Source organism: Camarhynchus parvulus, chromosome 6, assembly GCF_901933205.1.
Source record: "Camarhynchus parvulus chromosome 6, STF_HiC, whole genome shotgun sequence".
NCBI classification, from domain to species: Eukaryota; Metazoa; Chordata; class Aves; order Passeriformes; family Thraupidae; genus Camarhynchus; species Camarhynchus parvulus.
Window position 1 is genome coordinate 23,077,212 of NC_044576.1, and position 26,725 is coordinate 23,103,936.

Below are 26,725 nucleotides of genomic sequence, written 5' to 3' on the forward strand. Positions count from 1 at the left end.
ATAATCACTGCACTGGTATTTGAAAAGACATCCAGCTCAAAGCATACTTGGAACAATTTGGCTTCTCCGTCTGCCTTTAGCTTTAACACACCAATGGCTAACCCTGCCTCTGAAATCTGCAAAATCTGCACCTGTCAAACTGGCAATGTGCAAATGTGAAAAGGCAGACAGCAGATGTGCAACAGTCAGGGCATCTCCCAGTCCTGGCTAGGAGAATTGGAAGGCTTCTCCTGCACATCTACCAACTCCCTTCTCCAGCCACCACATTATTTCTGCATGACACAAAGAACTGTGTTATCCAGCAAACTGGGAAAGAAGCAAAACTGCTTAGTATCTCCCCAAAAGAGCCTCAAAGCCTGTGGTCCTTACATCACGATGAAACTAAAGGCAAACCTTTAACCTAAGCAGGAGAGCCTCGTTAGAACACTTGCATTAGAGTTCAGCACTAATAAACAGACAGTAACAGCACCTGAACTGACATCCAGATATGCTGCAGTTGTTTACAAGCTCAGTAGTTTAAGTATTCAGCTCAGTCTTTCATGTATAAAACTCCCACATTTATAATTTGTTTTTCATTTGTGCCATCCAGAATTTTTTTTCATACAAGGTACAAATTCATGAGTCTCATTTCTCATGAAAATTAAACAAAACTGAAACACAGGAACCTGATAGACTCAGCTACAGTAAAAACAGTAGATGGACTGAAGAACCAGTTCTCAATTCTGCTGTCACAGTTTCTCCCAGATCACACACAGCAACAATCCAATTCTGCCTTCTGGCTAAGTGTATCTTTTCCAGAGTCAACAGGTAAAGGAAAGCATTTAAAAAATGAGATGAGGGTGTGAAAAAATTTCCTCTTCCAAATTGCAAGGATGGCTTTGACACAAACACCTACCTGAGGAAAGGGCAAAACCTGTTTATGCATGTTGCACTTTGGATTGAGTTGGGAAAGACTAAACCTGTCTTTCCCATATCTTTTCCCATGTGATGAGAAGGGAAATGCTACAAGCTGAAAGCATAAGCAATTTTGCAATAAAATCTTTGCAGTGTACCAAACCTTGGCATTAAATTGGCAATGTTTCCAGGACACAAGCTATATTCCAATCAGATTATGTTGCATTAATCACATTTGCACACAATAAAACCAGTATTTTTCAAGCTTCATTTCCCCTCCTTTTTTATTGAAACCATTTTCAGCAGCCATTGATAATTTCATTATCACTTTCTGGAGAACACAGAAGCAGCAATGAATTAAGCACAGGAAAGGCATTACAAATGAAAGCACCCTGTCTGCTGATATTACCTCTTATCTACTTCAGAGACAGAAGATAAACTTTCAACAAGGCTGTAACTTTTGGAGAAGAAGAGTAGTCACAGAGGAGTCTTTTCAAGCACAATTGAGTTTGTAATTCTTACTATCCCTCTCCATCTGCCAACGGCCCAGTGTGAAATTACAGCCAGTTTGGGAACCCCACTGCTTTAGCTCTGCTCCTGTCAAGGGACATCTATCCATCACCTCATTGTGCAGCCTGTCCCATTTAAGAGCTGGTAATGCCAAGGCCTCCTGCATTATTTGGATCCAGATCCAATAATTAAGTGTAGCTCATACTGAGTAGGAAGCAGCCAAATAAAATGCTGTGTGAAACCAGTCTCTCTCTGCTGCATTTCCAATGAGTGTCACCAACTCCTCAGGCTCAGGTGAGTGTCACAGTGAAGACTCTCCACTGACATACCTTTATTTTACTTTATGCACTTAGCAGTAAACACAAAATGGAGAAGGCTGTGAATCTTTTGGATTGCATGCAACATTTTCCTTTACCAAAGCATGAGCAGTTTTGACAGCACTGGTGAAAACAGGCAGGCAGACCAGAATTGTTAGTGACTGTTGATCTTCTGGCTGGATGAATAAGCAGAGATGAATCACTCAGATAATAAATGAAACTACTATTTAGCAAACAAAAAATAACAGCAAAAGGACCTTCAATCTCTCTAATTTAAACAGGAATTGTTCAATAATTCTCAGTTCTGCCCTGAATTGCAGCAAATTCAGCAAAGGAGCACCGTAGGGAACTAGCAGGGCCTCACTCCCAGGCTGGCAGGCAGCAAGGTCAGAGGCAGGGAATGAAGGGCTGCATAACATCACAGAAACTTGTCTTAACCTCCACTAACAGCAAGGGCTGAAATAGCTGATGACTCCTGCTCGTGTCAACTGCAGCAAGACTTTAAAGAGAAACTACTTAACTAAGCACACAAACCACAGTCAACCCCTGCTGCTCTTCCTGCTCCTTCCACCTGCTTCCCAGTAACACCCAGCTTTAAAAAGCATTGTTTTATGTACTAAATGTGATTCCCAAACAGACTGAATAGGAAGAGGACAGTCAGTTTCATACATAACACAGATTTCTGAGCCTCTAGTATTACTGTATCTAGAACATTAACCTAGGGACATTTGGGAGTTTCCATACACATAAGACATCTTATTCAATCCATGAGAATACAACAACAATCCTTTATGGGAAAACAAGAAATCTACACCTGTGAGAGTTATTTCAATTTGATTTCATTTTATTTTCTCAGCAGTCAAAATTAATTCTAGATGTAATCACTGTGATTACAAATGCAGCTATTTAAGGTCCATCATTTCTCAGACAAAAAAGCTAAAACCTTCAGGCTCTTCTGCACAGAAAGACTTTCTTTGCCCAACCCAACCATTAACAGTATTTCTCAACCCTATGCAAGGAAAGAGACAAGCACAATCAAAGGAAAGAGGAGTTATTTACAAAAATTTGAAGTTTAACCTAATTTTGGCTCGAAAGCAAACAAAATCACTGTGGAAATGCTGTATCAGATAGCCTTGAATTCTTTTAAATTCTTATTAAAATGTTCTTTAATTTAATACTTCTAAGAAGTACTCCTCTATAAATTAACACATGAAATTGTACTTTATGTGCAATGTAACATGATGATACTCAAACTGCTCTCAGCTGGCAAGCTGACATTCTCAGACATGCTGGTAGTAGAACATGATCACTGCAGTGTGTGCATGGAGCTGTTACTACAGACTTCAAAATGCAAATGCCATGTCCCTACCAAAATTAGATTATTCTAGACAGAAAAGATGGTTATTGTAAGTAGAGCTGTGTCCTTAAATTCATAAGGTACAGGAATAAAACTGTCTCGAGCTTCTAAAGTTCAATATACATGAAATGATTCTGAGTTTTCTGGTACAGAACCACCTCCTAAGGAAGACTTTTGGTGCTACCAGTGGTCATTGATTTGGAAAGAAGAAACAGACAAGACAGGAGTACTTCTTTACAAGACAGGTAATTCAATGTGTATCAAAATGATCATTCTGAGATGGCAAATGTATGACTGTCATCAGTCTATTTCTGATGTGAAAGTACACAACAGAAGGGGATGTCACATACAGATTTTGGCAGGGTCAACGACTCTGCCTGCCTTAAGTTGTTGAATAGGAAGATTGTGCTCAGATATTTTAAAAAACTTTACAGAAAAGTGACCTAGCAATGTCTGAAAGTACAAATGCAGAAAATGAGACGAGGAGCTAATGACACTGGAGATGCTTCTGTTCTTTTCTTTGGCCTATTTACGTGTTTTGAATGGTCTCCAAAAGGCTTCTGCTCAGCATGAGCCATCTGGTATGCAGATACCATTTCCAGATGTTAAATTACACATAAACTGGCTTTTTACTTTTTTTTTTTTTTCCTTTTTAATCAAGAGAAGTAGCATGTCCATGTGAAAGAGGGGGTAAAGGATAATGTGACCAATCAGAAAACACAACAGGGTCTCTATAGCACATTACTGTAATACTTCCCTTGTCCCACTTCTTCATTATAACTTCCAATTAATTTATTATAATTGTAATCATATTCTAACACTGCACTCTTAAAGCCCCTGCAGTGGATAAGTGTTTTTCCTTGTATGCAAGCTATAAGTAGCTAATAATGGTCAGATAATAAAAGCCCACATGGAGAGGGAAAGGATGAGTCTGAGACATAAGAAAATAAACAGGTAATTTCAAAGGTAAATTTCCAGTTTGAGTGGAAAAAAGGGAAATAGTACTTACCAGTTATAATGTTTTTCATCTGCAAAAGGCTTTCCAACCTAATTACATTCTCACAACTCCTAGTGAAATGATCTGCAGCTATTATCTCTGTTGTACCATGGACGAAGTCACAGGATAGCAGCTTACCCCAGAGGGGTCCAGATTTCCAGTTTTCTGCTCAGACCACATCCCATTTCTTTCTCTGCCTCACACTCTGTCTCTCAACTCCCCCAAATGCACTGACTTTGCCTGCTCAGCTGGAGCACTGCGATCTTCCAGCCTCAAAAGCCCCAAGTTTTTATGTCCCTGGTACTGCTTTAGGATGCTTGGGAACATTCACATTTTTTCCTTTCATCAAATCAAGCATCATTTTGTGGATAGCAACACATTTGCTATGTGTTTACAGGAACAAGAAACATTTGAGTAAAATAAACAGTCGGATAAGTGAGGACAGTGCTGAAGCTGTCCTTCTGTCAGGATGGAAATTATCAATAAACGTCATGCTCCACCACCAGCCCCACTGGGATCACCTGGGTCCTTGGGAAGTGCCACCACTTCCTTTGCAAAAGGCACAGAAGTTGTTTTTCTGTTACTGAAGTGAAACTCACAACTTTTATTTTCTTTTATTTCTAAAGCATTTATTCTTGAACACCTGTTTTTCATGCACCCCTTAAAAGCACTGCCACAAGACTGTCACAGCTGGGAAATACAAACAGAAAGCATGTGCCTGCAGTCATATCCAGCACAGATTAACAATACACTTCATGACTTTAAAAGTGGCAAGAACTTTAAACAGATGTATAAATAAGGTGGGCAACAACCAAACCTTTTACATGTAACTGCTTCCTTGTAGATAAAAGAACACAAGGAACTGATCTAAATATGAACTGCAATTACCTGCCACAGTCTCCAGAACTGCTCCTTGCAGCTGAACCATGAGCCTATGGAAACCTTCCTGCCCCTCACTTAGCCTCTGACCCCAGCTCTGACCCCCACACTGTCCCAGCCACATTACTCATCTCTCATTCCTTCTCAGTACACAGTAACCAGATGACCATAGCTGACATACTGCATTAACCTATTATTAGGTGCCCCTGACACTCTACCTCACATTTTCTCAGTTCATATACACAACAACTCTAAACTGAAATATTAGTGGTGATAGGAACTTTTTATCCATAACCTTGGAAGTGGCAATGAGAAAGAAGGCAGGATGGTACACGACATCCTCAGTTACAGCCTGTGTGACACTATAACCCAGGAAAGTGGAAGCGAGCTTTTTATCTCTTCCTTCCTTAAAATACATAACATGAAAGTCTGACTATGAAGAAAATGGTAGCTTTATTTCGTCTCATCAAAAGTCTCAGGGAACTTGCCTGTTGAAAGATGGAGAAGTCAGGCAAATAATTTTATGAAACCAAAAGATCTTATGCAATCTCCCAAAGCTTGTCTGTCACAAAGAATGGGCAAAGCTTTACAAATTAACTTGTTCAGCTGACACAAGGCACTGCCCCTGCCATGCCTCTTCTCAAAATCAGTCACTGATGTGGCTAAACCAGGAAGGGGAAAGAGGAAAACCTATTCAAAAATCACTCTCCCAGGACGAGGAGAACCTGCTGGCCAAAGGTGTAGCCTGCTACATGCACCAAGGATGAAAGAAATCACCTTGTTATTCAAAGCCAAGCATGCACAAGGGGCAATGTCAAAATACAGTGGAATCTAAGGAAGCAGACTCATTAAGCTTTGGTTTTCTCAACACCCATAATCACCTGAAACTGTACCCCAGTAACATGGCTTGTGACCAAATACAGCTTGCAGATAACAAATTTAAGGGAAACACCCAAAATGAGAGTGCAAGGAATAGTGAAAGATATATTTACTAATAGAAGAAGCACCTATTAACTGGAGTAGCCCAATCAGCTTTTTGCTGGTTTTTGCTCAGCAAGAAGCAATATTCCAAACTAAGCCAGTGTTCAAAAAACTTAAGAAGATACTCACCAGCAAGTGTATAGTCCATATCAAAACCAAAGCACTTTATCTTTTCCATGGCTAAGCTTCTGTTTACAAAGACCCTGAAAAGAGAGAAGAACTATCACCAGAGGTACGAGCATTTTCAAAATACCCACGTTTTAGAACAAACACATTCTGCCACTGTCAGGATGTCGGGCTTGCATAGGTCAAAATCAGCAAATATACCTGAAAACAGAGTCAAGTGTCATTTTTTGCGAGTTCTCCTGAAGCAAAGCCATGACTTTGCAGAATTATTCTAATTATTGGTATGCTGTCCAAAGACATACACGCATGCATGCACACACACGCGGCCTTCCATGTGACCTGCAAACATTCCTAAGAATACAAGTGCAAAATCTCCTGAAGCAGAATGCAGACCTCAAAGGATATGAAACTGGAAGCAGTAGATGCAAAGCAATATAATTCGCTTGATTAAAACAAATTATTAGTAAGATATAAGAAGGAAAATAAAATAATTTCTGTGAATGAATTCACAGCATTTGCTTCCTATTTGGAGCTATATCTGGAAATTCAAAGCAAATCCAAACAGATCCATTTTCACATTTTCACCAATACCATTAAAAACATCTAATAAAGCTCTGGAAAAGAGTAACTGAGAAAAAAATTCATACACAAGATATGCCATTTCTATTGAGAAATTTTTTTATTTCTAACTCCTCTGAAACTTGCCAACTGCTATTTTGTAAATTCGACTTTTACATTAATGCTTATTACAAAGAGACTCTAGGCTGAATGCTTCCAGGCCCTTTTAGATGACAGCATTAATACATTATATCCAATTTAGTTCAAGTAAGTAACAGGGTAAAGAAATAGGTCAGAGAATACAATAAAAGCTTTTCTTGCTTCCTGTTCCAACTACGACAGTAACTAAGCTGCTTATGTTTCCCCAGAACTTTAAAGCATAAAGCAGATCTGTAATTCAACAGGACTTCTTTCCACTGCCTTATCTGAACTTCAAAAATGAGAGTCAGAACTCATCTGTGGGAGGGAAGCTGAGCTTTTCAACACTCATCTCAGACCGAAATCCCTGCACCGCTCCAGCTGTGATGCCGAGACAAAATTCTCCCGTAGGAGAAAAGTCCCAGAGCCTTCGCTTGTACTCTGATTTCAGCATGTGAAAATTCTCCAAATATTTACTAAGTGCACTGCCCTCAGTGCAGTAATTATCCTCTGAGGAGCGGCATCGGCAGCGCTGCGGGGCCGGTCAGGACAGCGAGACACAAAGGAGACGGCAAGTGAGAGCCGGGCGCTGCACGTTCAGAGAGCTGGGAAAGATGGGGAAGATGGGGGAGCTGGGGGAGCTGGAAGGAGCCCCAGGAGGTTCTGCTCCGGGCAGGTGGCCGGCATTAGCAGCCCTGTCAATCTGCCACAGCCCCGATTTCGCAGCGATCCGCTCAGCCCGGGTGCTGCGCGGTGCTCTTACCTCATCTCTCACCGATGTGCTCCTTGCTCAGCTTGCAGCAGTCTGATTCAGCTACTTGTCTGAATCATATTACAGAATTCCTTTAAAGCTTCCCTGGTACTCATGCAATTTTGCTTGGATCTGATTTGACTTCAGAAGATCATTATGCCTGAACTGAGCCTTAAAGCACTGTATATCTTCTTGGACAGCGTTCTAGAAAACACATCTGTGGCTAATTTAACCAGTCACTGGATATTGTTGTTGTTCCACACAAATCCACTTGGAATACAGTTTCTCTGGCAATAGTGTACTTTCCCTCTAACCTTGCACACTCTCTCTGGGAGTCACTGTTTCCTGGCAAAGTGCCTGCCTTTGACAATGGGGCTTGTCACCAAGGGGCCTTGGAGGCTATAGATGACTCTCTTTTCTAATAGATTTATGTGTTACCTAAAGAAGACAAAGTGATAGGATGAACACTGGAAACCGGCAAAGAAATGCCTTTTGGAAATATGAGATGTGCTCCTAAGTCACTAAAATTCTCTCCTGAAATAGCTGGCTTTTGAGTAGGTGGAGCAAATTATCCGAATCTGCAATCTGAATCCCTGTTTGTCTTTTAACATCGAGACAGCTCTGATTTACAAGAGACCAAGGAGAAGCACTATTTAGTACTAAATACAGTCTGATACTTTGTACAATGCATATGATTACATGGAGGTGGTGCTGCTGCTGCTGTCAGGAAACATTATTTATCAGCTAATTCAAGCATAATTTCTGATCTCATGTTGGTGCAGCTTGTTTCTGAGAATGCAGAGCTTTAAGAAGGAATAACATACCTCCAGGAGACACCAGAAACATTTTTTGTCTAACCTGCAGAGTCCAGTTCTACTCTTGCCTTTAGGTTTAAACCCTGCAGCACCGTTTTCTGACTGTCTTTACAGGACAGAAGCAAGAAGGGAAATTTAAAGAAGATCACAAGATCATTTCAGAATTGCAACATTTGGTAAGTTTCCCAAATGAGGACAGAAACCACCCAGTACTAAGACACAGCTGAATGCACTCACAAAAAGGGTAATATGACAGTGCCTGTGAAAGGCACAAACAAGGGAGCTGTGACCCAAGAAATCTGTTCCAGTCCAGCCTGCCTGTGTTTAGATGATGACAACACCAAACTGACCAAAAACCGTGGAAAGATCACCAAACCTCTGACAGACGTCATCCTTTGCTTTTGTAGTATTTAGAAACTGAACCCAAAACCAGCACAATTTGAGACTGAAGATCTGGGAAAGTTTTCTGAACAACAAAACAAATAGCGCCCACTAGTATATTTTTGCTCCAAAATAAGTCTTTTGGAAAATTACCACAGCAGAACCTTTTGGTAACAGCTGGTGAAGATGCCTCTTTCTCCACCAATTTGCACTTATTGCCTCTGACCTACAAACTGCACTGGCAGGGTCTAATGACACCCCAGCCTGGCAGATTTCAAGGCATCCTACCAACTGATCTGATGTGGTAATTACTTCGCCCACCAGTGCTGGAGTGAGACAGAGCAAATATTAAAAAAGCTAAAGAAGGTTATTACACAACATGTTCAGGACAGGAAATGAGAACACTTTAATCAATTTAAACTTGCATATGCCTTGGCAGATTAAATGCAGACTAAACAGTGGTAAAAAAAATATAAAAGGGACCATTTTTACTTCTCTTGTGAAGGCCAAGATAGATGTTGGTTTATTTTGTAGACACTCAGGACCTCAGTTTTAAATCCTGATAAAGAAATCTCCCATGAACAGTGCTCCCCTAGGCACAAGGGAGTAAGTAGCTACTTACAAATATTTACTCCCAGAAACTGACTGGCTTAATTTGGGGTTTTACTCCAAGTAGTAAATATCTGCAGTGTCCTAGAAACTAAAATTAAAAACTGAGATTAAATCTCTAGCACAGTTTCTGGGAAGAGTCAGGTGCTTCAGAAGCTGCAGACTTAGCCCATTCCAAAGCAGTTCTTAAATTCTAACTGAAGGTACACTAAGCCTGGCTACACGAATACTGATCAAATCATAGGATCACAGATTGGTTTGGGGTCAGAAGGGACCTTCAAGACCATCACATTCCAAGCCCCTGCCATGGGACACCTTCCACCAGATCAGGTTTCCCCAAGCCCCATTCAAGCTGACATTGTGTCCGTTGGCTACAAAAAGGTAACACCTCCTCGGAACAAATGCTATAGAGAAATTACAGGAGTTGTTTTTAATGACTATAAAGCAACAGCAACCTGAGGGCCCTAAGAACCTCGATCACCTGAGGGAAAAGATCCTCTGGTCATGAAAGGAAAGGATGAAATAACAAGGTTTTTTACAGCTCATCCACACGAACAAAAATCAAAGAAGTTTCCAGATTACAAACAGTAGAAATAACATCAGAATAAGAGGAAAACTAAAATGATCTAACATTTTTAGGCAAGGAAGTTTTCGTGTAGAATAATTTCTCCACTTGCCAGAATCAGGAGAAATCACACTCTCCCCTCCCCTGAATTTGGCTTTTTCCATTTAGAAAATAGTCACTTCAACTGGAAGCACTGAAGTTAAAATTTAAGCTGTTCTAAAAACTTCACAGCATTGGGCAGTAAGACAAAACAAACTGCAGGCACAGCATGAGAGCAGCCTCTGCATTCCCTGTGCTGAGGCAGAGGTGAGTATTGCCTAAACCCAGCTGCACACCTGTATGCACCCAGAGCATCTCCTGAAACAGGACGCTGCCTTTCCCTTACCTGCATCTTTTCCTCCTGATGAAAACCCAAACTTTACATTCCTGCTCTGAGGAATATCCCTGCTCTGAGGAATATCCTGCATTTTGGGCTCCCTGTCAGTGTGGCTGGAGCGACACAAGGTGTGGAGCATGTGGGGAAGGCAGTTCCAGGGAGCACATCCCAGCTCCATGGGCTCTCTGAGCGCAGCTGGGACTGGGGAGCAGCACCTGGACTTGGGGTGGCTGAGCCTGGCACAGATCCCACCTCTGGAAAAGCAGACTTGAGGAGTTGTTTTAGGAAAACCTCGAAGCATGTTTCCTCCCTAATGAGTTCTTGCTCAAAGATTAAACCCTGCAGCTTGGCCACAGCAGAAGGCTCTCAATGACTACAGTATTTATTTTCCTTTTGAGCTCTACGGATTGTGCTGGGTAAGAGAAAAATGTGTTGTATTGAAGGAAGAAGGAACTGCTGAGCATGCAGCAGGGAAGCCACACAGCCCTGATAGCCACAACTCTGCAATTCATAGTCCTTTATATTTTGACAGGATAACTGGTCTTGGTTTTGTTACTGTTCTTGTCAATCAATTCTGAAGCAGGAACCTAAATCCCAACTCTTCTCAAGTAACACTGGAGAGGAGCAAACAGAGAGGGAGAAATGGTTTTATTTTATTTGTGCAAAACCTCTAAAGAATTGTATGCCCTGAATGAAATTTGTGTGCATAACAGTCTTGTAGTTTGACCAGCAAAATAAACAAAATGCACAGAACTTTACAATTAAGGAGGAACTTGGCAGATGGCTCACAATTCCTCATAGCAAAGAAATGAAAATGAACAATGTGAGGCAAGGTTTCTGGAACAAAGCACTTCATAATAATTTTCCAAATGTGTCTACAAATACCTTACAGCAATTAGCATTTTTCTGGGCAGTGTGTTTCACTGGAAATTAAATAAATACAAAGAAAATTGCAACACTGCTGAGTGGAACAGCAAATACAGTGGGAGCTGGCTAGGGATGACCTACATGCGTGTTTAAAAAAGCCTGTGGTGGACAGTTGGGCTTGAGCCAACCACAAAACAGGGACTAACTGGCCAGAAGGCTCAGATTCCCTCTTACTCAGGGTTTAGGAACTTTGGTTAATCTTCGCTTTATGGACAACTTCCATTTTTTAATAAGCTAGAAGATTTAAAAAGAAATAATGGGAACTAAATGGATTAGCTTTTAACAGTCTCCCACGCCCAAGGTCCCCGTGGCCTCTTTAAAAAGGTGAATAATGAAATAAACATCCCTCTACTGTTATGACAACTCAGTGTTCTCAGTATGACCAGTTAGTCCCCAGATGTTGTCTGCTTGGGGACTTGTGTCACTGCATGACATTACAGTTCTGGTCTCAGGTGACTTCCACCAGCACCAGCAAACTTCCCCACTGACCTTATTTATCTGGTACAAAGCAAGTGAGCAATCTAAAGATGATACTACCATATCACCCAAATGTCTCATCTTTGGGTGCTGGATGTTTTGGTAGCTGCCTTAGAGAAGAAATAAACTGCTTTAAATTTTTTAAACCAATGAAACTGTCCCTTTGCTAAGTCCTGCCTCTTTAGTCATTCCATATACTATTTTTTATCATACCATTTTGGTTTTATTTTTTAATTCTAGATTTTTGGAGTTATATTTTATTCCTTCTTCAACCAATGATGAATATTCTGAATATTTGTAATAGCATTTAGAGATAGTATTTGGGCTTGATATAACTTTAGGGGATGAAATTGCATCAGACAAGGGAAACAAAAGAAGGGCATAAAATTTTCCTGGCCACTTCTAGTAACATTTCCAACACCATGCCCCACAATTTCACAAGTCTAACTGCCCTTGCACAGTTATAGTGACATTAAACTGGAAAATCCAGTAATGACTGGATTCAAAGCCTGATGAGGCTGTATCAAGAAACACAGCTATGAGCACTTCCCTCTGAAATTCTGCAGGAATCAGATGCAAAGAGAGAGCCTTGGTCATTTCTGTTTCCATTGTTTGGGTTTTCTTCCCAGGCAACAGCAAAGTGCCAAGAAGCTCACAAATGGATTCCATCCCAAAATAACACTTGTCTGCTCCCTGAAACTATTAAAGCTAAGGATCATGGGACATTTGCAATGTAATTTCTTTATTATTAATTTGGCAAGTAGCGTGCTTTTTTGTAAACTCACCCATTCTACGGACTGGACACACTCCCCCTCCCTCCTCCAGTGTCTAAAGCACTAAAACAAAGCAGAGAGAGCCACAGGCTGCCCTCTGCCACACAAATGCCACCACACACAGGTCCCAGGAGGCTGCTCAGGCACAGCAGGACAGACCACGGCCAGCGGAGCCTCCAGAGCTGCCCGGGACATGGGAACACCACACATGGCCTGTCCAGTTGTGTTCCATGCAAAGAGCACTTTCAGACTGCTAAAGATTTGTTCTGCTTTTCCACCTCAGTGAACTGATCGTTTTGAAGGGACTTTAAATATAACCACCTAAACAGATGGACAGTTTCAAGTCTCACAGCCTTGTTTATACAACATTTCCACCTGTTTGCAATCACTGATGATCCAGTAACAATTAAGTAAAGAAACAAGATTAGCAGTGAATAGCCCAGAGTCTACAAATTTGAACAAGCTAAAGTACATATTTAATCCATGAAATCAAAACAACCCATTGGCAATCCTTTTGCTTTGTCATTATTAAAGCACATACTATTTTTTAATCTAGAATCTCAGTTTATAGTAACAACTAAAAACACTTACATCACCACCATAAGGTGCTCTGAAAGCAAACTGAAGTACAAAACTATGAAGCAACTTAATACTCTATCAGCAGTCAGCAGGAGAATTAGGATTAGGAATCATGATGCCACACACCCTGCACTAGCCAGTAAACAAGTAACAACAGTTAAAACAACAACAGAAACCCCACATTCAGGATAAGAGGTCTCAAATTATTCTGATGCAAAATGGTAGAAGCATCCCAAAGCCAGTATGTTTAACAAAAAGGCCATTTCAGCCTTACTGCTCTGTTAAGCCAAAACCACAGATAAATAAATATAAGTGTAAATACCTGTTTCCTGGATCTTGGTAACTGTCAGTAACAAGAGTGGATGGAACACCAACTTTTTCCATTATTTGCTTTAACTAGATGGGGTTGCTATTTAAACCCTAAAGAGCTATGTGAGATAATCCAGAGGGTGCCTAGAAGTGCTCACTCCAAGTTAAAAAATAGACACTAGGGCAATTTGGTGGCTCAGAGTCAACCTAGTTCTTGCCTAATTACAATCACATTAAATGACAGTACTCCAGAACAAGTGATCTGGTGATTATCCTCTACCCGGAAAAGTCAACAAGCAGCACACAAGGGAGGCGGCCTCACCACCACAAACACCAAGGAAAAGCCTCCCAAGAACTGCACATCCATTTTATTTCTGAATTAAAATCTGTGTTGCCAATAGCACAGTAATGCAGTATCCTCTTACCAGTGACCTCTGCTAGAGAATGAGTAACATGTAGCTTGCATATTAATTCATCTTCAGACCTCACCTCCGACAGGCGCCAGCAGTGTTGTGTAACAAGGTCTGACAGCAACACCAGCCAACCAAAAGCTTTCATCAAAGTTGTCAGAAATTCCCTGAAGATAAAACCCCACCACTTCTCCTCCCCAACAGATTTTTCTGATTCTATAGCTATAAAATTTGATTCTGAACATGCCCATGGCATTCAGATATGATTACGATATAGTCATTATACTCTGAGTCAGTATGCACTACACCAGTTAAACCAGTCTCAACTGGGACTTCTGCCAACAATTATTATATGTTGAACATCTATCCATCAATTATGATACAATTAGAAGTGCAGCACCTGAAAAAACACATTCCAAGTAAGAATGACCACTGTAAACTATGACAGAGTGATATCTTCAGAGGTAATTTTTAAAAATTTTTTAAAAGTTTCATGGCCGCAAGAACATTTATATATATTTTTTAAGGTAAACTATTTTGCTTTTGGAAGCTTTTCCCCTTATTTTGTCTGAATTCATTTACAATTCAAGCGTATCAAATCTGGTGTACTTCATGAGAACAAGAATGTTCAATTGATTGGTCTAGGTATCTCCACCAGTATTTAAGTAAGCATGAAGCAAACAAACAGTGAAACAATTTTTTTAAATTTCACCCTTCAGAAAACTAAGAATTCCTAGCAGCATTTAGAAAATCTGCTGAATTTGAGCTCAACTAGGCTTTCAACACAGGTAACAAAAGCTAGTCCCACTTATTCTCATCTGTAAATGTGGTGTAGCAGCCAAGCTGCTCCAGCCTTTCAGATTGGGCCCATAAAATAACTTTGACCAGCTTTCAGGTAACAAAAACATAGTATGTTTAAATGCAATGTTCTTATTGGTTTTGTTTCTAAGTCACTTTAGATTTATGTTTTCAAGAATTTTTCCTTTAGCTGCTGCAGTAAGGAAAAAAAAGAGACAGAAAAAAAAGAAGAAAGAGAAAATAATCTTGACAATGAGACCATGTATTTTCTATTTCTCTTTTTCATAAAATTTGCAGTGCTTCAGCAAAGAAGCAGAAGAGAGTCAGAGCATACCTGGACCTTAGTGAAACAAATTCACATCCTACAACTCATGGCTGTGACCAGCACATGTATTCTGCATCTAAAGCATTAATAAAAGACTAAAAAATATAATATCAAACACCAAGGGGAAATAACTTCAGTTGTACTTTATCATGTCAAGTTTGCACTTTTTAAAGTAACATCACATCTGTTAACACTACACCCATGAAAAGTACCAGAAATAGAAATCTGACAACACTGCCTCTGGAATGAGGTTGTTTCAGATTCTCACAATACTGGATTATCAAAATAACTCCCATGAAACTGGTATACCAAAGCCATTAATAGCACAGATTTATACTACAGTCTTGGCATCAGGTTCTCTCATTCTCTCCCATTCCCTCCCTCTCTCTCCCTTTGAAAGAGGATAGCAATTCCAAAACAAAAACGTGCCTCTCCTTAATATTGTGCCTCCCTAGTACTTCCAATGTTGTGCTTTCCATGAAAATCTGAGATGCTAGCAGCATTTCTGCTCAGTATGTTTTGCCTAAGGCATTTTTAGATGCTAGAAACAGGTACCTAAACTTTACCACAGACTAATTTTGGGCTACCAGATCCCAGCTCCTAGTGGGAAACCCTCCTTTACGTGACTGCACTCCCAACTTCCATAAGGAAATTCTTTCTGAAAGTAAGGATTTCTTACACAAGTAAGGGTAAACATGATGAGGACTTGAATGTATGAACTCTTAAAGACAAGCACGGCTTCCTTTGGATCCTGTACAACATTTAGCAAACTGTCAGCACTTAAACATAACAAATGTTAAGGAAATACTTAGAAAAAATATAGGTATGACTCTGACTTGACTTCCACAATCTGACTCAGGAGTAACACAGCTGAAGTTTTAAATAAATTTATGACACAAAGGTAAACCTGTCAATGACTGCAACAAGGTGAAGATTTTTTGACAGGGAATGATATAAAATCCCTCTCTTCTTACATGCTATATATAGTTACATTCATTAAATGTAACTGTATCTGTCCATATCTGACAGAGCAGCTGACAGAGAGATTCAAATAATGCCACCACTTAAGACATGTTGCTCAAACATATTCACTGGAAATTGGAAAGCTTCAGAAAGGCATCACAGGATCCATCACTTAGCCCTGGACACAGGAACTTGCACAACCTGGCCAATCATATGATGCACTAAGGCGTTTTTCTCAAATTAGATTCCATTTGGAGAATCAAAAGATATCTAACACTTCCAAAACACTTCCCCAGAAATACCACCAATGTGAATCACAAATGCAACGTGGCATTTAAGCATGAGGTTAAATGTTTCTGTTTCTACATCAGACATACATTTCCCCTTCTGCTGAATATCCTCTCATCATCACACTGTATGACTTCTCAAAATAACGAAGCTAAACTTTGAAGATACACCTCCCACAAACAGAATACTGACAATTACTAGATACTGTTGTTTTTAACTCTGCAGCAGTCCAGACATCTGATAAGGATACAGACTTCATCCCACTTTTATGCTCTACGCTTGGAACCTTGAGAGCTGCGGCCTAAATACTTGGATCAGCCAAACCTCCAATGTGATCTTGGAAAAACAACCTACTGCCTGCACTTTGATTCCCAAACTACAAACTGAGAGTGATAACATTCCTTTTATTTTGAACTCTGATGGTTTTAGGTACATCTAACAGTGAAAAGGCTGGGCCCTTGCCTAAGGCTCCTGCATGCTCCTGTGGTCCCAAAGTTAATCACGCTAGGTGTAATTCTCAAACAATTTCTGACCCCATTTGATTTCCTCCTTATTCATATTTGTGCATTCCAGCGTCTAAGGCTCTGCTGTCCCAGTGTGCACTGTAATAACTATTATAAAACCTCTGCCACTGATTATTTATGGACTTGAAAGCTTCTATCCAAATTCTGACTTTGATTAATCTTTTGACTGCAATGAGAAGCATATCCTCTCTCCCTCTAGTACATATATCTCAACTCAGTGGTTTGCAAACTCCTGCAGGCCAATACTGTGCCAACTTCTAAGCTCTCTTCTACCAACTTCTATGAGGAAGGTAAGAACAAACTTCCTGTTTTACTAACAAGCCAAAAAAACCCCAAGAAATGTGGGGTTTATGTTCAGTTTTGGAGCTCCAGGGACGCCTTACCGGTGATAGGCTTCCCGGCGGTACTTTTTCAGAGCGTGCCCATCCATGTTCGCAGGGAGATCTGCTGCATTCTGCAGTCGGTCGCTCCATGAGGTTGTCATCTTCAAATGCTTACTTATTTCTGAAAGAGACAGAAAAGAAAAGCTTGCTTAAGCTCAAAGTTTGTTTTGCCAGGTGCTTTGCAAGACTTCCTGAGTGGCACGACCTGAGTATGCAGGTCAAGTAAGATGCTGATTTTTGAGATGTTGAAACAGAGAGCTGGGAAGGCTGTTTTATATGGCTGCAAAGATACTCCTATCTATTGTGGTGAAAAATGCCTTTACAAACAGAGACCTTGTTTTCATTGCTGAAAAGGGGTATTTTTTGATGCTAGAGTTACCAATATGCATTAGTTGTAGGTGATAGAAAACCCTCAATACATGAGATAAATTCAGAGGCGCAAACCGTACAAGCCCCACTGGGACTGACCTTGCCACTTTTACCACAGAGTGAAAACAAAGAGCCTTGTCCCTGGCCATTTGATCCCTAAGCAAAGACAAAGCTTCAAACTGATGCCAAATTAGCAGAGAAACAATTGGAAGGAAAGTAGAAAGATGATCCTTTGTCCTCTGCAGGTCAGACACATTCAGGCAGAGCAAGAACACACTGCAAACCTGTAACCTGAGCGATGCAAATATTCACCAGCAGATCTTCACAAACACAAGCACCCCTTCTCAAGTGCTGGCTGTCACCACCAAACCACAGACAGTCCTTCTCATCAGGAGGGCCCTGCCATGAGGAAAGAGGGGCACCTTTCCCAATTTTGCTATTAGCACACCTGCTCCTCCAGCCAGACACGTGCTGCTGCATTCCCTGGCACCAGGTGGGGTTATGAAGCAGCCCCATGATGAGTCAGTTGAGCTCACCAGTCCAAGTCCTCACCTATCAAAACCAACTGGCCAAAAGCGAGGAAAGGCTGAGTAGTCCCCACTGGTCAGCTGCACCCAGGCTGAACCCAGCTCAACCTGCCACAACACTGTCATTAGAGCTGGTGGGGAGAACAGGGTGGGAGACACAACCCACAGTGATACCAAATTAGATATTACATGAAACCACATTCTGGTGTAACCCACACAACTGCTGGAGTGCAGGTCTTGGCTTGTTTGCTCTTCTTAAAAGAAACAAAAACACCCACAAACTACATGGGTAATGATATAGCAACTACATCTGGACACCTCTAAAATATGATTGCATTCATTTTACAGGAGGGAATTTAATGATTTCAGTGAAATAGAGAGCAGAATAAGTGTTCAAACCAGTGCTAGAAATCACAGCGCTCTCAGTGCCGCGTGCTCCTCAAGGAAATGTGTATAATTTCTTCCTTTTAAATTCTATTAAATAGCAACAGATCCAATTGTCACAGCACTTCTTAGTATATTTACCTACTATCTGCTGGTCACAAACATCAAACAGAGAGCAGACAGCTTGTCTGTAAAAAATACATTCCTCCTCCTCCTCCAGGATTCTCCCAGTTACTATAACCAAAGTTTACAAATGCATCTTCTGCCACATCCTAAAGGTCACCAAATTCAGGCCCTGGCAGGCAGCCCAAGAGACTGCATGTCACTGCTGAGAGCTCTCCCCCTGAATTCCCTGCCACACACCCAGGAGAGGAGGTCACCACAGCGAGAGGCTGACAGGCCATTCCAGCCAGCCACAACTTCCACAACAGGGCATGCAGGGAGAATCAGCTTCCAAAATAGCCCCAGCCACAGCCACCAAGGGCTTTACAAGTCATTACCAGCTATCTATTTGAGCCGTGCCCAAAGGCAGACAGAAGGCACACAGGACACAGAAGTGAACGCCCCTCGAGCACCGACCTGCTCCCATTTCACTGGGAAGGGAGGGCACTGCCTGCAGCAAGGCTCCTCAGGGACAGCAGGGCTGCTCAGGAGAGGAGCAGTGCTCCTGCAAGGGTCACACACCCAGCCAAGGCTTGCAGCAGAGGGACTGACCTGGTAACACCCCAACTCTGCAAACCACAGCAAGGGCTCGTGCTCTCTGAGGGTGGAAAAGCAGCATCTCCATGGACATTTCAAGATAGTCCAGATCATCACCACCTTGGTCTATTTTGAAGCTACTAGCCTAGAGCTCCAGATTTGGGTCCAAGAGACATACTCACTGAAGGTCTCAAAAAGGCACATTAAAAAGCTCTGGAAAAACTCCTGCATGGCTAGCTTTAGGATTGTTGGACAGCTCTGGGTCTAGGTCTTCCAAACAAGTCCAAATCCAAGCTTCCTGCTGTTTAGAAGGGGTACACCACTCTGCTCACCCAGCCAGACACACAGCAAGATTCAAGGATTTACACCTACAGACTCCACCAGACACATCATGTTCTGCCTCTTCCCATTTCTCCTGCTTCCATCCCCACCACCACATCAGATACTGACACAGGTACTAGGCTAGGACTGCTTCCAGAGGCCATCCATGCCAGACAGCAGACAGTATACACCGACAGTGTCCTACAAAATATCCTAAAATCCAGATGGCAGAAGAATTTTAGCAGGCTACCTTTATAATAGCCATTCTAATATAAGAAATCAGCGAAGCAGTTTGAGCTCCTATGTGATGAAATCCTCCTCTACAGTATGAGAAACCAGACAGCATCATTTCATGTGTGTTGGGATTCAAAAAGCTGAGACTTGAGGAAGCCACAAAAATCTGAGTTTCCATAATTAAGCAAAGAAGGCCTGAATTATTTTAATAATCCAGCAGTATTTTGCTGTAGATGCAATCAACAGAGTTTGCAGGCACAACAAGGTTTGTAGACAGAGACAGTATCTTTTATTAGACCAACTGGTATGGCTGGAAAAAATAGACAGGCTCTTGGGTACACAAGCTTGCAAGTTTTCAAATTCTAAAGGTTCTTCTAATGAAAAATATTACCTCTACCTTCAGGCTTTGCCTTGATTTATTAAAATATTTCTTTTAATGTTCACACAGCATTAAGTAGCAAAAAAATATGCTGAAGGTTTCTATTACACGTACTCAAAGGCAGGCTTACAGCTTAGCAGGCTCCAGTGACACTGTGACAACAGCTTGCTGCCCTGAAACAAAACAGTGACAACTGACAAAATATATTGCGAGGGACCTTCGCCATCCCAAAGTCCTACTCATGCAAAAAGCCTCACAGACTTCACTGAAATTGTTCTGTGCTTCAAAAGCATAAAAATCAACCTCCTGCTTGCATGGGTAAGAAACCTGGGACCTGGTCCATGAATACAAATTCCCTCTTCCAAATAGAGAGGAAAAATAAGAAGGACAGAATCACTCCGTACACTTGTAAGCCCCTGGAATAAACATCTAAGAGAGCAGACAGCCGGGCAGGATTCTCAACTCCAAGCAACTGAAATATGATGCATCTTTCTTTAGTTACAAATCTATTTTTGAAATCAATAATCTGTAAATAGCTTCACATAAAAATAGAAATCTTTACATAGATAAAGCCTGTCAGAACACATCCCCATAATTTATTGCAAACATGCTCCTTGCTTGTGCTGTCTTAATTAAGTATCTGATAGCATTTATGGTACAGGATTCCTTTTGAAAAGGTATTTAAATCTCAGCTGCAAAGCTTTGATACAGAGCTGTTGCCCAGCACATATGCTTTGGGCCAAAAGAACATGAGATTTTTAGCATATATTTTGAACTAAGTCCATTTGTCAGATTTTAGATTATTTAAAGTATTATCCATAGTGTATTCTATCAAATACTCATAGAAATTAAATAAAATGTTCTGAAGCATTTCCCTTCAAGTTTTACTATTACTTTTTAAATCTTTTTCGGGCAGCAAATAGTTAGAAATTTCTGCACCTGATAATATCCGACATGTTCATGCTAAATGCACTGACTGCCTCTCTTTTTTTTTCTGAGTTCATCTTGACACTTTGATGATGCAGTGCCAAATCAGAGGCATACACACTAAAACAGAGACGAACAAAACTCTGGTGACAATCCCACTGTTTCTAGGATATTCTCCGAGAGCTTACACAGCCGACAACAAAAGCATCCCTAGCAGGAGCCAAGGTTGTAGCGTACTCACAGTGACTCACCGTGCACTACATCTGCCTCTGCTCACACATTAATACCTTGGCAGCACAGCCCACACATGTACGTGCACAGCGGAGAGCGAGCAGAGGGAAAATCACCACGCCCAGGGCTCTCAGGAGCTCAGGAGCTCTGTGTCTAGCCAGAGCTGTGGGAGGACAGACGAGTCTGTGACGCCCTTGCCAAGCCTGGAGCGGCTCCTGGCTCCCTGCTGCAGCACTGCTCCATCTCAAAGTGCTTTGTGGGGTGTCAGCAAGGGAGCAGCAAACCACCCTAAAATCCTAAATTCCTGCAAAAAGCAGGAATATGGTTGGCTTGTTGGTGACTCATGTCAAATTCCTGGTCTGGGTCATGGCAAAGCCTCAGGAATAGCGCAGGGGAGGGGAAAAGCGACATTTTCTGCAGCTTAGGGGACTGTCCATGTAAGGGTGGTTAGGAAAAGCAAGTGACTCATTTTCTAGGAGCATTCCACTCCCTCCACTGAGGGCAGAAGTAGCTCGCACCTTGATCAGGCTAGGCACTTGGGACAGCGAGCACTGCAGGAGGTCAAATCCACCCAGGTTAGCATCACACCTCCTCATCCTCTGGGGTGGAAAAGTGGTCAGGACTGTGTCATCCTCCTCAATGGCACCTCCCAGTGCCACTGTGCAAGCAGGGGCTGGCCAGGCTCCTGGCCTCACCAGAAGTGCCATTCTCACACCTGCCATCCCAAAGCACTTCACCAGCTCCCACTCACATAATGCATTTAGGGGCAGCAAAAGTGCTGTCCCCATTTTGTCAGCTAGGGATAGCAAGGCCCAGTGAAGGTAATGACACAGAGCAAGTGGGAAGCACTAATTCCTCAGTCCCTGTGCAAAAAGTCAGTCTGAGTTCCTAGCGCTGTCAGGATGAATGACAGATACACTGCATGTTCCTAGCACAGTATACTTTTACACAAATTCAAGTTTCAATACTTAGCATCAACTGGCAGACACAGAGAGGTCAGCCTGTACTGAGAAGTCACAAAGCAGCAGGCTTCTGATGGGGTCCAAGACACAGGGATTGCAGGGATTCCAAATGATGCTCTGATTTTATTCTGAACTGCAGCTCTACACACTAGCTCTTAGTTCACATAGCTCCTTCCTCTCCCTGGGATGACAATTCAAACCACTCTTGTCTTTTACTGCCAACACTTCTGCTTGATGGCCAAAGGCAAACTGTTTCCAAAAGGTGTTTTTAATTAGCGATGCTTTCAGAAAATTACTATGTCCATGACTTGAGAGATAAGCAGTGATGCTTTTAAATGATCTAAATCAGAAAACTGACTTTTTTTCTTCCCCTCCTTGTGCTTAAAGTCAAATTCTTCACTTGAAGATCTTCCACTTCTGTGTGGTTGCCTATCTGACAGCAAGGCTTCACGTTCATTATGGCAGGATGGGCAAAACATATCCTTCATATTAGAAAATTAAATTACTTCCAAGAGACACTTCAAAGTGTACTCTCACCTCATGGTAATTGAGGTTGGCTTTAAGCAGGATAATTCTGTGTACTGATTACAGGGTATTAAAGAGGTAGAGAGCTGCTGTTAAGAACCTGTTAAGGTTAACCACAGATGTGTAGTGAGCTTACAGGTGCCACTTGTGGTATCCAAAGATCCACTGGATTACATTAGATTGATGACACTCTCCTTGCTCCATGGATCATACTAAACCTCCTAGCTCCAAGCATACTGGCTCTGACTCCTCCTGCAGGAAGGGGGTAGCAGTTACTCTTGGACACCACCACAGGGCTTACATCATGAAGCTGCTTTTTCAAGAGTATACTTTTGGTGAAATTGGTAAAGCATTCCTAGTTGTATGTTCACTTGACTATGGTCTGACTGGTAGACAATGGTAACTCATGGACTACTTCTGAATAGGTATAAGAAAGGAGAATTCTATTCATCCCATTTATTATGGAATTTGATCTAATTTCAGGCTGAATTTTATCTGCTTTAAAGACAGATTCTAAAGTAACATCTGTGTATCAAATACGTTGTAAAATATATTTAACGAAACCCTGCTTATTTTACATGGATTTTTAAATCAGAATTTTTCTACTGACAACCATACCCACAGAGTGGCTGTGCATTTCCTAGAGCTCCAGCAATACTCCAGGACCCTGATGCATTAGACACACTAAAACCCAGAAATACATTAATTTGGAGTTTCTTCTTCTCGTGCCCATCCATTTCTATCCAAGGAGTTCTGTTCTTTCAGGAATTCCAAGCAGCACTAGTTCATTAAAATATTTTAAGTATTATTTAATTATCATGAACGTTATGGATGGTTAGAATAGAATCTGGAAAACGATGAAATCTGCAGTGCAACTCTGAGGAGCAAACCTCAAATCTGACCCTTTCCGAGTACCATGAGAGCATCCATTCTCCTCATCTATCTGCAAATTAGTTCAATGCCTTGAAACAGGAGCTCCATTCTCCAGTGAGCTCATAACTGTATTTTCTACATTCCATATAGCTCATGCATCTCACTATCTCTTCCAAAACTACAATTTTGGCTATTTCCAATTTACTGCTTTTTACACAAAGAGTTTGTTAGGAGTAATGCTATTTTTCCACTTCTCTAACTCCAGTGTGCCCCGCTCTCCCAGCACTAGAAAAAAAAGAAGGATCATACTTAAGGAATGCAAGACTTGGTCCAGAAGCACAAGAGCTACGTCACAGAGAGGAATTAGCAAACATGAGCTCTCAAAGAAATGCTGCAGCTGCAGGTCAAATATGATCCTTGGGTGTACAAGACTACCAAGCAGGACTCTGTGTCTCTCTCTGTCACTGACACAAACTCTGCTGGAAAACTGTCTTCAGCCGGCTGCCCCCATTCAGAAAGGAATGCACTGAGAAAGGAATAAAGCTGTGAGAGAGATTCAGGCTGGAGTGGAAGGCTGCCAGTGTACAAAGAGCAGCTCTGCAGGTGATTTGAAAATGGTCTAGAAGTATTTGCACACAGGCAAGCAGCCTGAATGTGGAGGGTTCTCAGTCTAGCAATGACAGAACAAGACCCCATGACTGGAAGTTAAATAAATCAACCAACACAAAAATATTAACAGAGAGAAGAGATAGCTATGAAACAACAAATTTCTGAAATCATCATCAGAGGGCTCTTAATAAAGTGTGTGGGTGTTTGAATCAGCCTTTTTTTTTTCAGAGTCAAGAATTAATGCAGAAAAGTCAAATTGTCTGAGCTATACAGCAGGTCAGTCAAAATGAGTATTATGCCTTCCTCACCTTATACCCGAATGCCTCAGTGGATATGAGGCTGAGGCACAACCAGTATTCAAAAGAAACCTCCAGAGAGTGGTTTTACACAGACAGAAGGTGAATGGATAAACAAAGGCTCTTCTGAGCCGACACCAATGAAAAACCATGCACCCTGATGGCCCTGGGAAACTCTCCTCCTTGGGAAAAGGCCCTCAGCAGCCTGCAGCAACCTCTGCCACAGAGGTTCCCAAACTGCTGCCCAACTGAGCACCTGCCAAAGGCAAGCATGGACTGGCTACAAAGATGTTCTAACTGCCTTTTGTTCCCAGCTGTTAAATTCCAGCAAGAAACACGTAACATAATTCAAATACTTCACTCACATTGTTTTTTCCCCATAAGCAACTGCTCTGGTTGCCCAGTCTTGGGAGATTAAAAACAAGAGATTAACTTGATCCCTTTGCTGTAATACAGCTCACCCTGTAGAAACTATTCATAGTATATTTCTTTTAAAATATTTATCAGAGTTCCCATATATTTGATTTAGCTGAAAAAATGGGCAGTAAACATTGATGCCAATGCCCACCACAACAGGAATTCAATGTTTGAATGACACCTGCAAATACTTTATTTGCTACACAGATGAAGCCTGACAGCGTGCCAGCCAAGCTGTAGGTTAACATAAAGATCACAAAAGGCAGAAATGTCAGCATGGAAATATACATACTGAGTTCTGCAAATCAGAAAGGGAAGTCAAGATAATTTTTTTTTATTCCAACTCTTTTTTTTTACATCAGAACAATGTGCTGGCAAGAACAGACAAATGTAATCCCTGGTACTCAGCAGACAGAGCACTGCTCCCCGTTCTCAAAGGGAACTGCCAGTTTCCCTTCCCTTGTCACCCCTAAGTAGCACCACTGATGTTCAGCCTGTTCAAGGGTCTATTCCCAACTCAGGGCAGCTGAACACCGTGTGAGTCACAGCTCCCAAAGGGAAGAACAAGATGAGACGTGCCCTCCCCAGGGATAAGAACTGGGAAGCCACCCTGCCACATACCAATTTCAAACCTAGGAGCAACTGCCACTCTAACCTGCTATTAAGGATTATACAACAGTAGCTCTTCTGGCAACAGATCAGAGTGTCTCAAAACAATGATGCTTTTCATTAGATTCCACTGCGTTTTGGGAAGCAAATGCAGATGTAACAGGCCTTTCCAGAAGCATGGCAGCAACTGACAAAGTATTTGAGATGCACAGCTGGGCTCAGTGGCACAGCCATTCTGACAGCATGCAAGCAGGACAGCTTGGATAATGCAAACAGACAAAAGTTCACTTGGGACATTTTTATTGTCTTTCCTTACTGACTGAGCTTGCTGACAAAAAAAACCCCTTGTCTCTGAAGATCACATCCCTGCTTCATTAATATTTTAAGGAAAAAGCAAAGATACTGAAACTTCATTCTAGCTTTTTCCTAGTCTTGAAAAAGAAGAAGGATGATTTTTTTAGAGACACTTGAACCCTCTTCCATGCAGGATGGGCCCTCTTTACACATTTATGGGCTCCACAAACAGATGTGACAGCAGAATCAGCATCTGAACCATCTCTGCAGGCTGGAAATACAAACTCACATCTCCATCCAGCCTCAGCAGAAAGGCTTCCCTGCTCAGCCCTGGAGAGGAGAGCCAGCTGGCTTGCTGAGCCCGAGTCCCAGGGCTCCAGACACAGCACTCGCCAAGGGACATGCTGCTGAGTAAAGAACTGGGGAACACTGGCTCCTCCTTCATTAAAAAAAGGGATTGAAAATAAACACTGAGATCAACAGCTGAAAACAATCCAATAATTCTGAGAACTGCTCTGTCAAAGCCAGTGAGAACTTTCTTTCCCTGCTAAGAGTTTTCTTTTCCAGTGCAATCCATTTCTCCTCCCAGCTTCTTTAAGGAAAAGGCTGACAAAATGCTCATATACTAACCTGGTCTCTCTTTTCGAGAACTTACCCAACAGTAAGAGACAGATCTTTGACAAATAAACCCATCTTTCAAAAAAACAGATGACTATGGAACTATGCCAGACATAGAATAATACCCAGCAAAGCCACGGACTTCATACACAAAACTCAGCCAATTTTCAACTTGCTATTTATTCACAAAACCCAAACCAAAATAATGGAAGTCCTGAGCTGTAAAGGTCACTGTGAAAATAAATACAGGATAATTTAGTAAGGAGGATCCTGATTCTCTGCTATCCTAACACACAGAGCTCCAGACACATACCAGTCTAATAGAGACTTCATGGGCTTCCTGCTTCCATCCGTAATAATTGTTACCCACCTCCCTTCCAAGAGCCTTCCCTGAGGCTGATCCAGCCTTTCAGGTGAGCACAGCCTGTGTGCAGGCTCAGC

At 41.6% G+C, this 26,725-nt stretch overlaps 1 protein-coding gene across 2 annotated transcripts in view; it reads right to left on the minus strand.

Moving 5' to 3' along the window:
- NT5C2 (5'-nucleotidase, cytosolic II) overlaps positions 1 to 26,725 on the minus strand; it is a 59,733-nt gene that overhangs the window by 24,551 nt on the left and 8,457 nt on the right. Inside the window, exons 2-3 of one of the 2 annotated variants that reach the window (XM_030950951.1) lie at positions 17,011 to 17,131; positions 6,065 to 6,138 (exon numbers count right to left, since the gene is read on the minus strand). In XM_030950951.1, coding sequence (XP_030806811.1) covers positions 6,065 to 6,138; positions 17,011 to 17,111 — 175 coding nt within the window. In that variant the 5' untranslated portion in view covers positions 17,112 to 17,131. Of the gene's footprint in view, positions 1 to 6,064; positions 6,139 to 7,520; positions 7,791 to 17,010; positions 17,132 to 26,725 lie in introns of those variants that run through there. The other variant, XM_030950952.1, reaches the window with a different exon arrangement.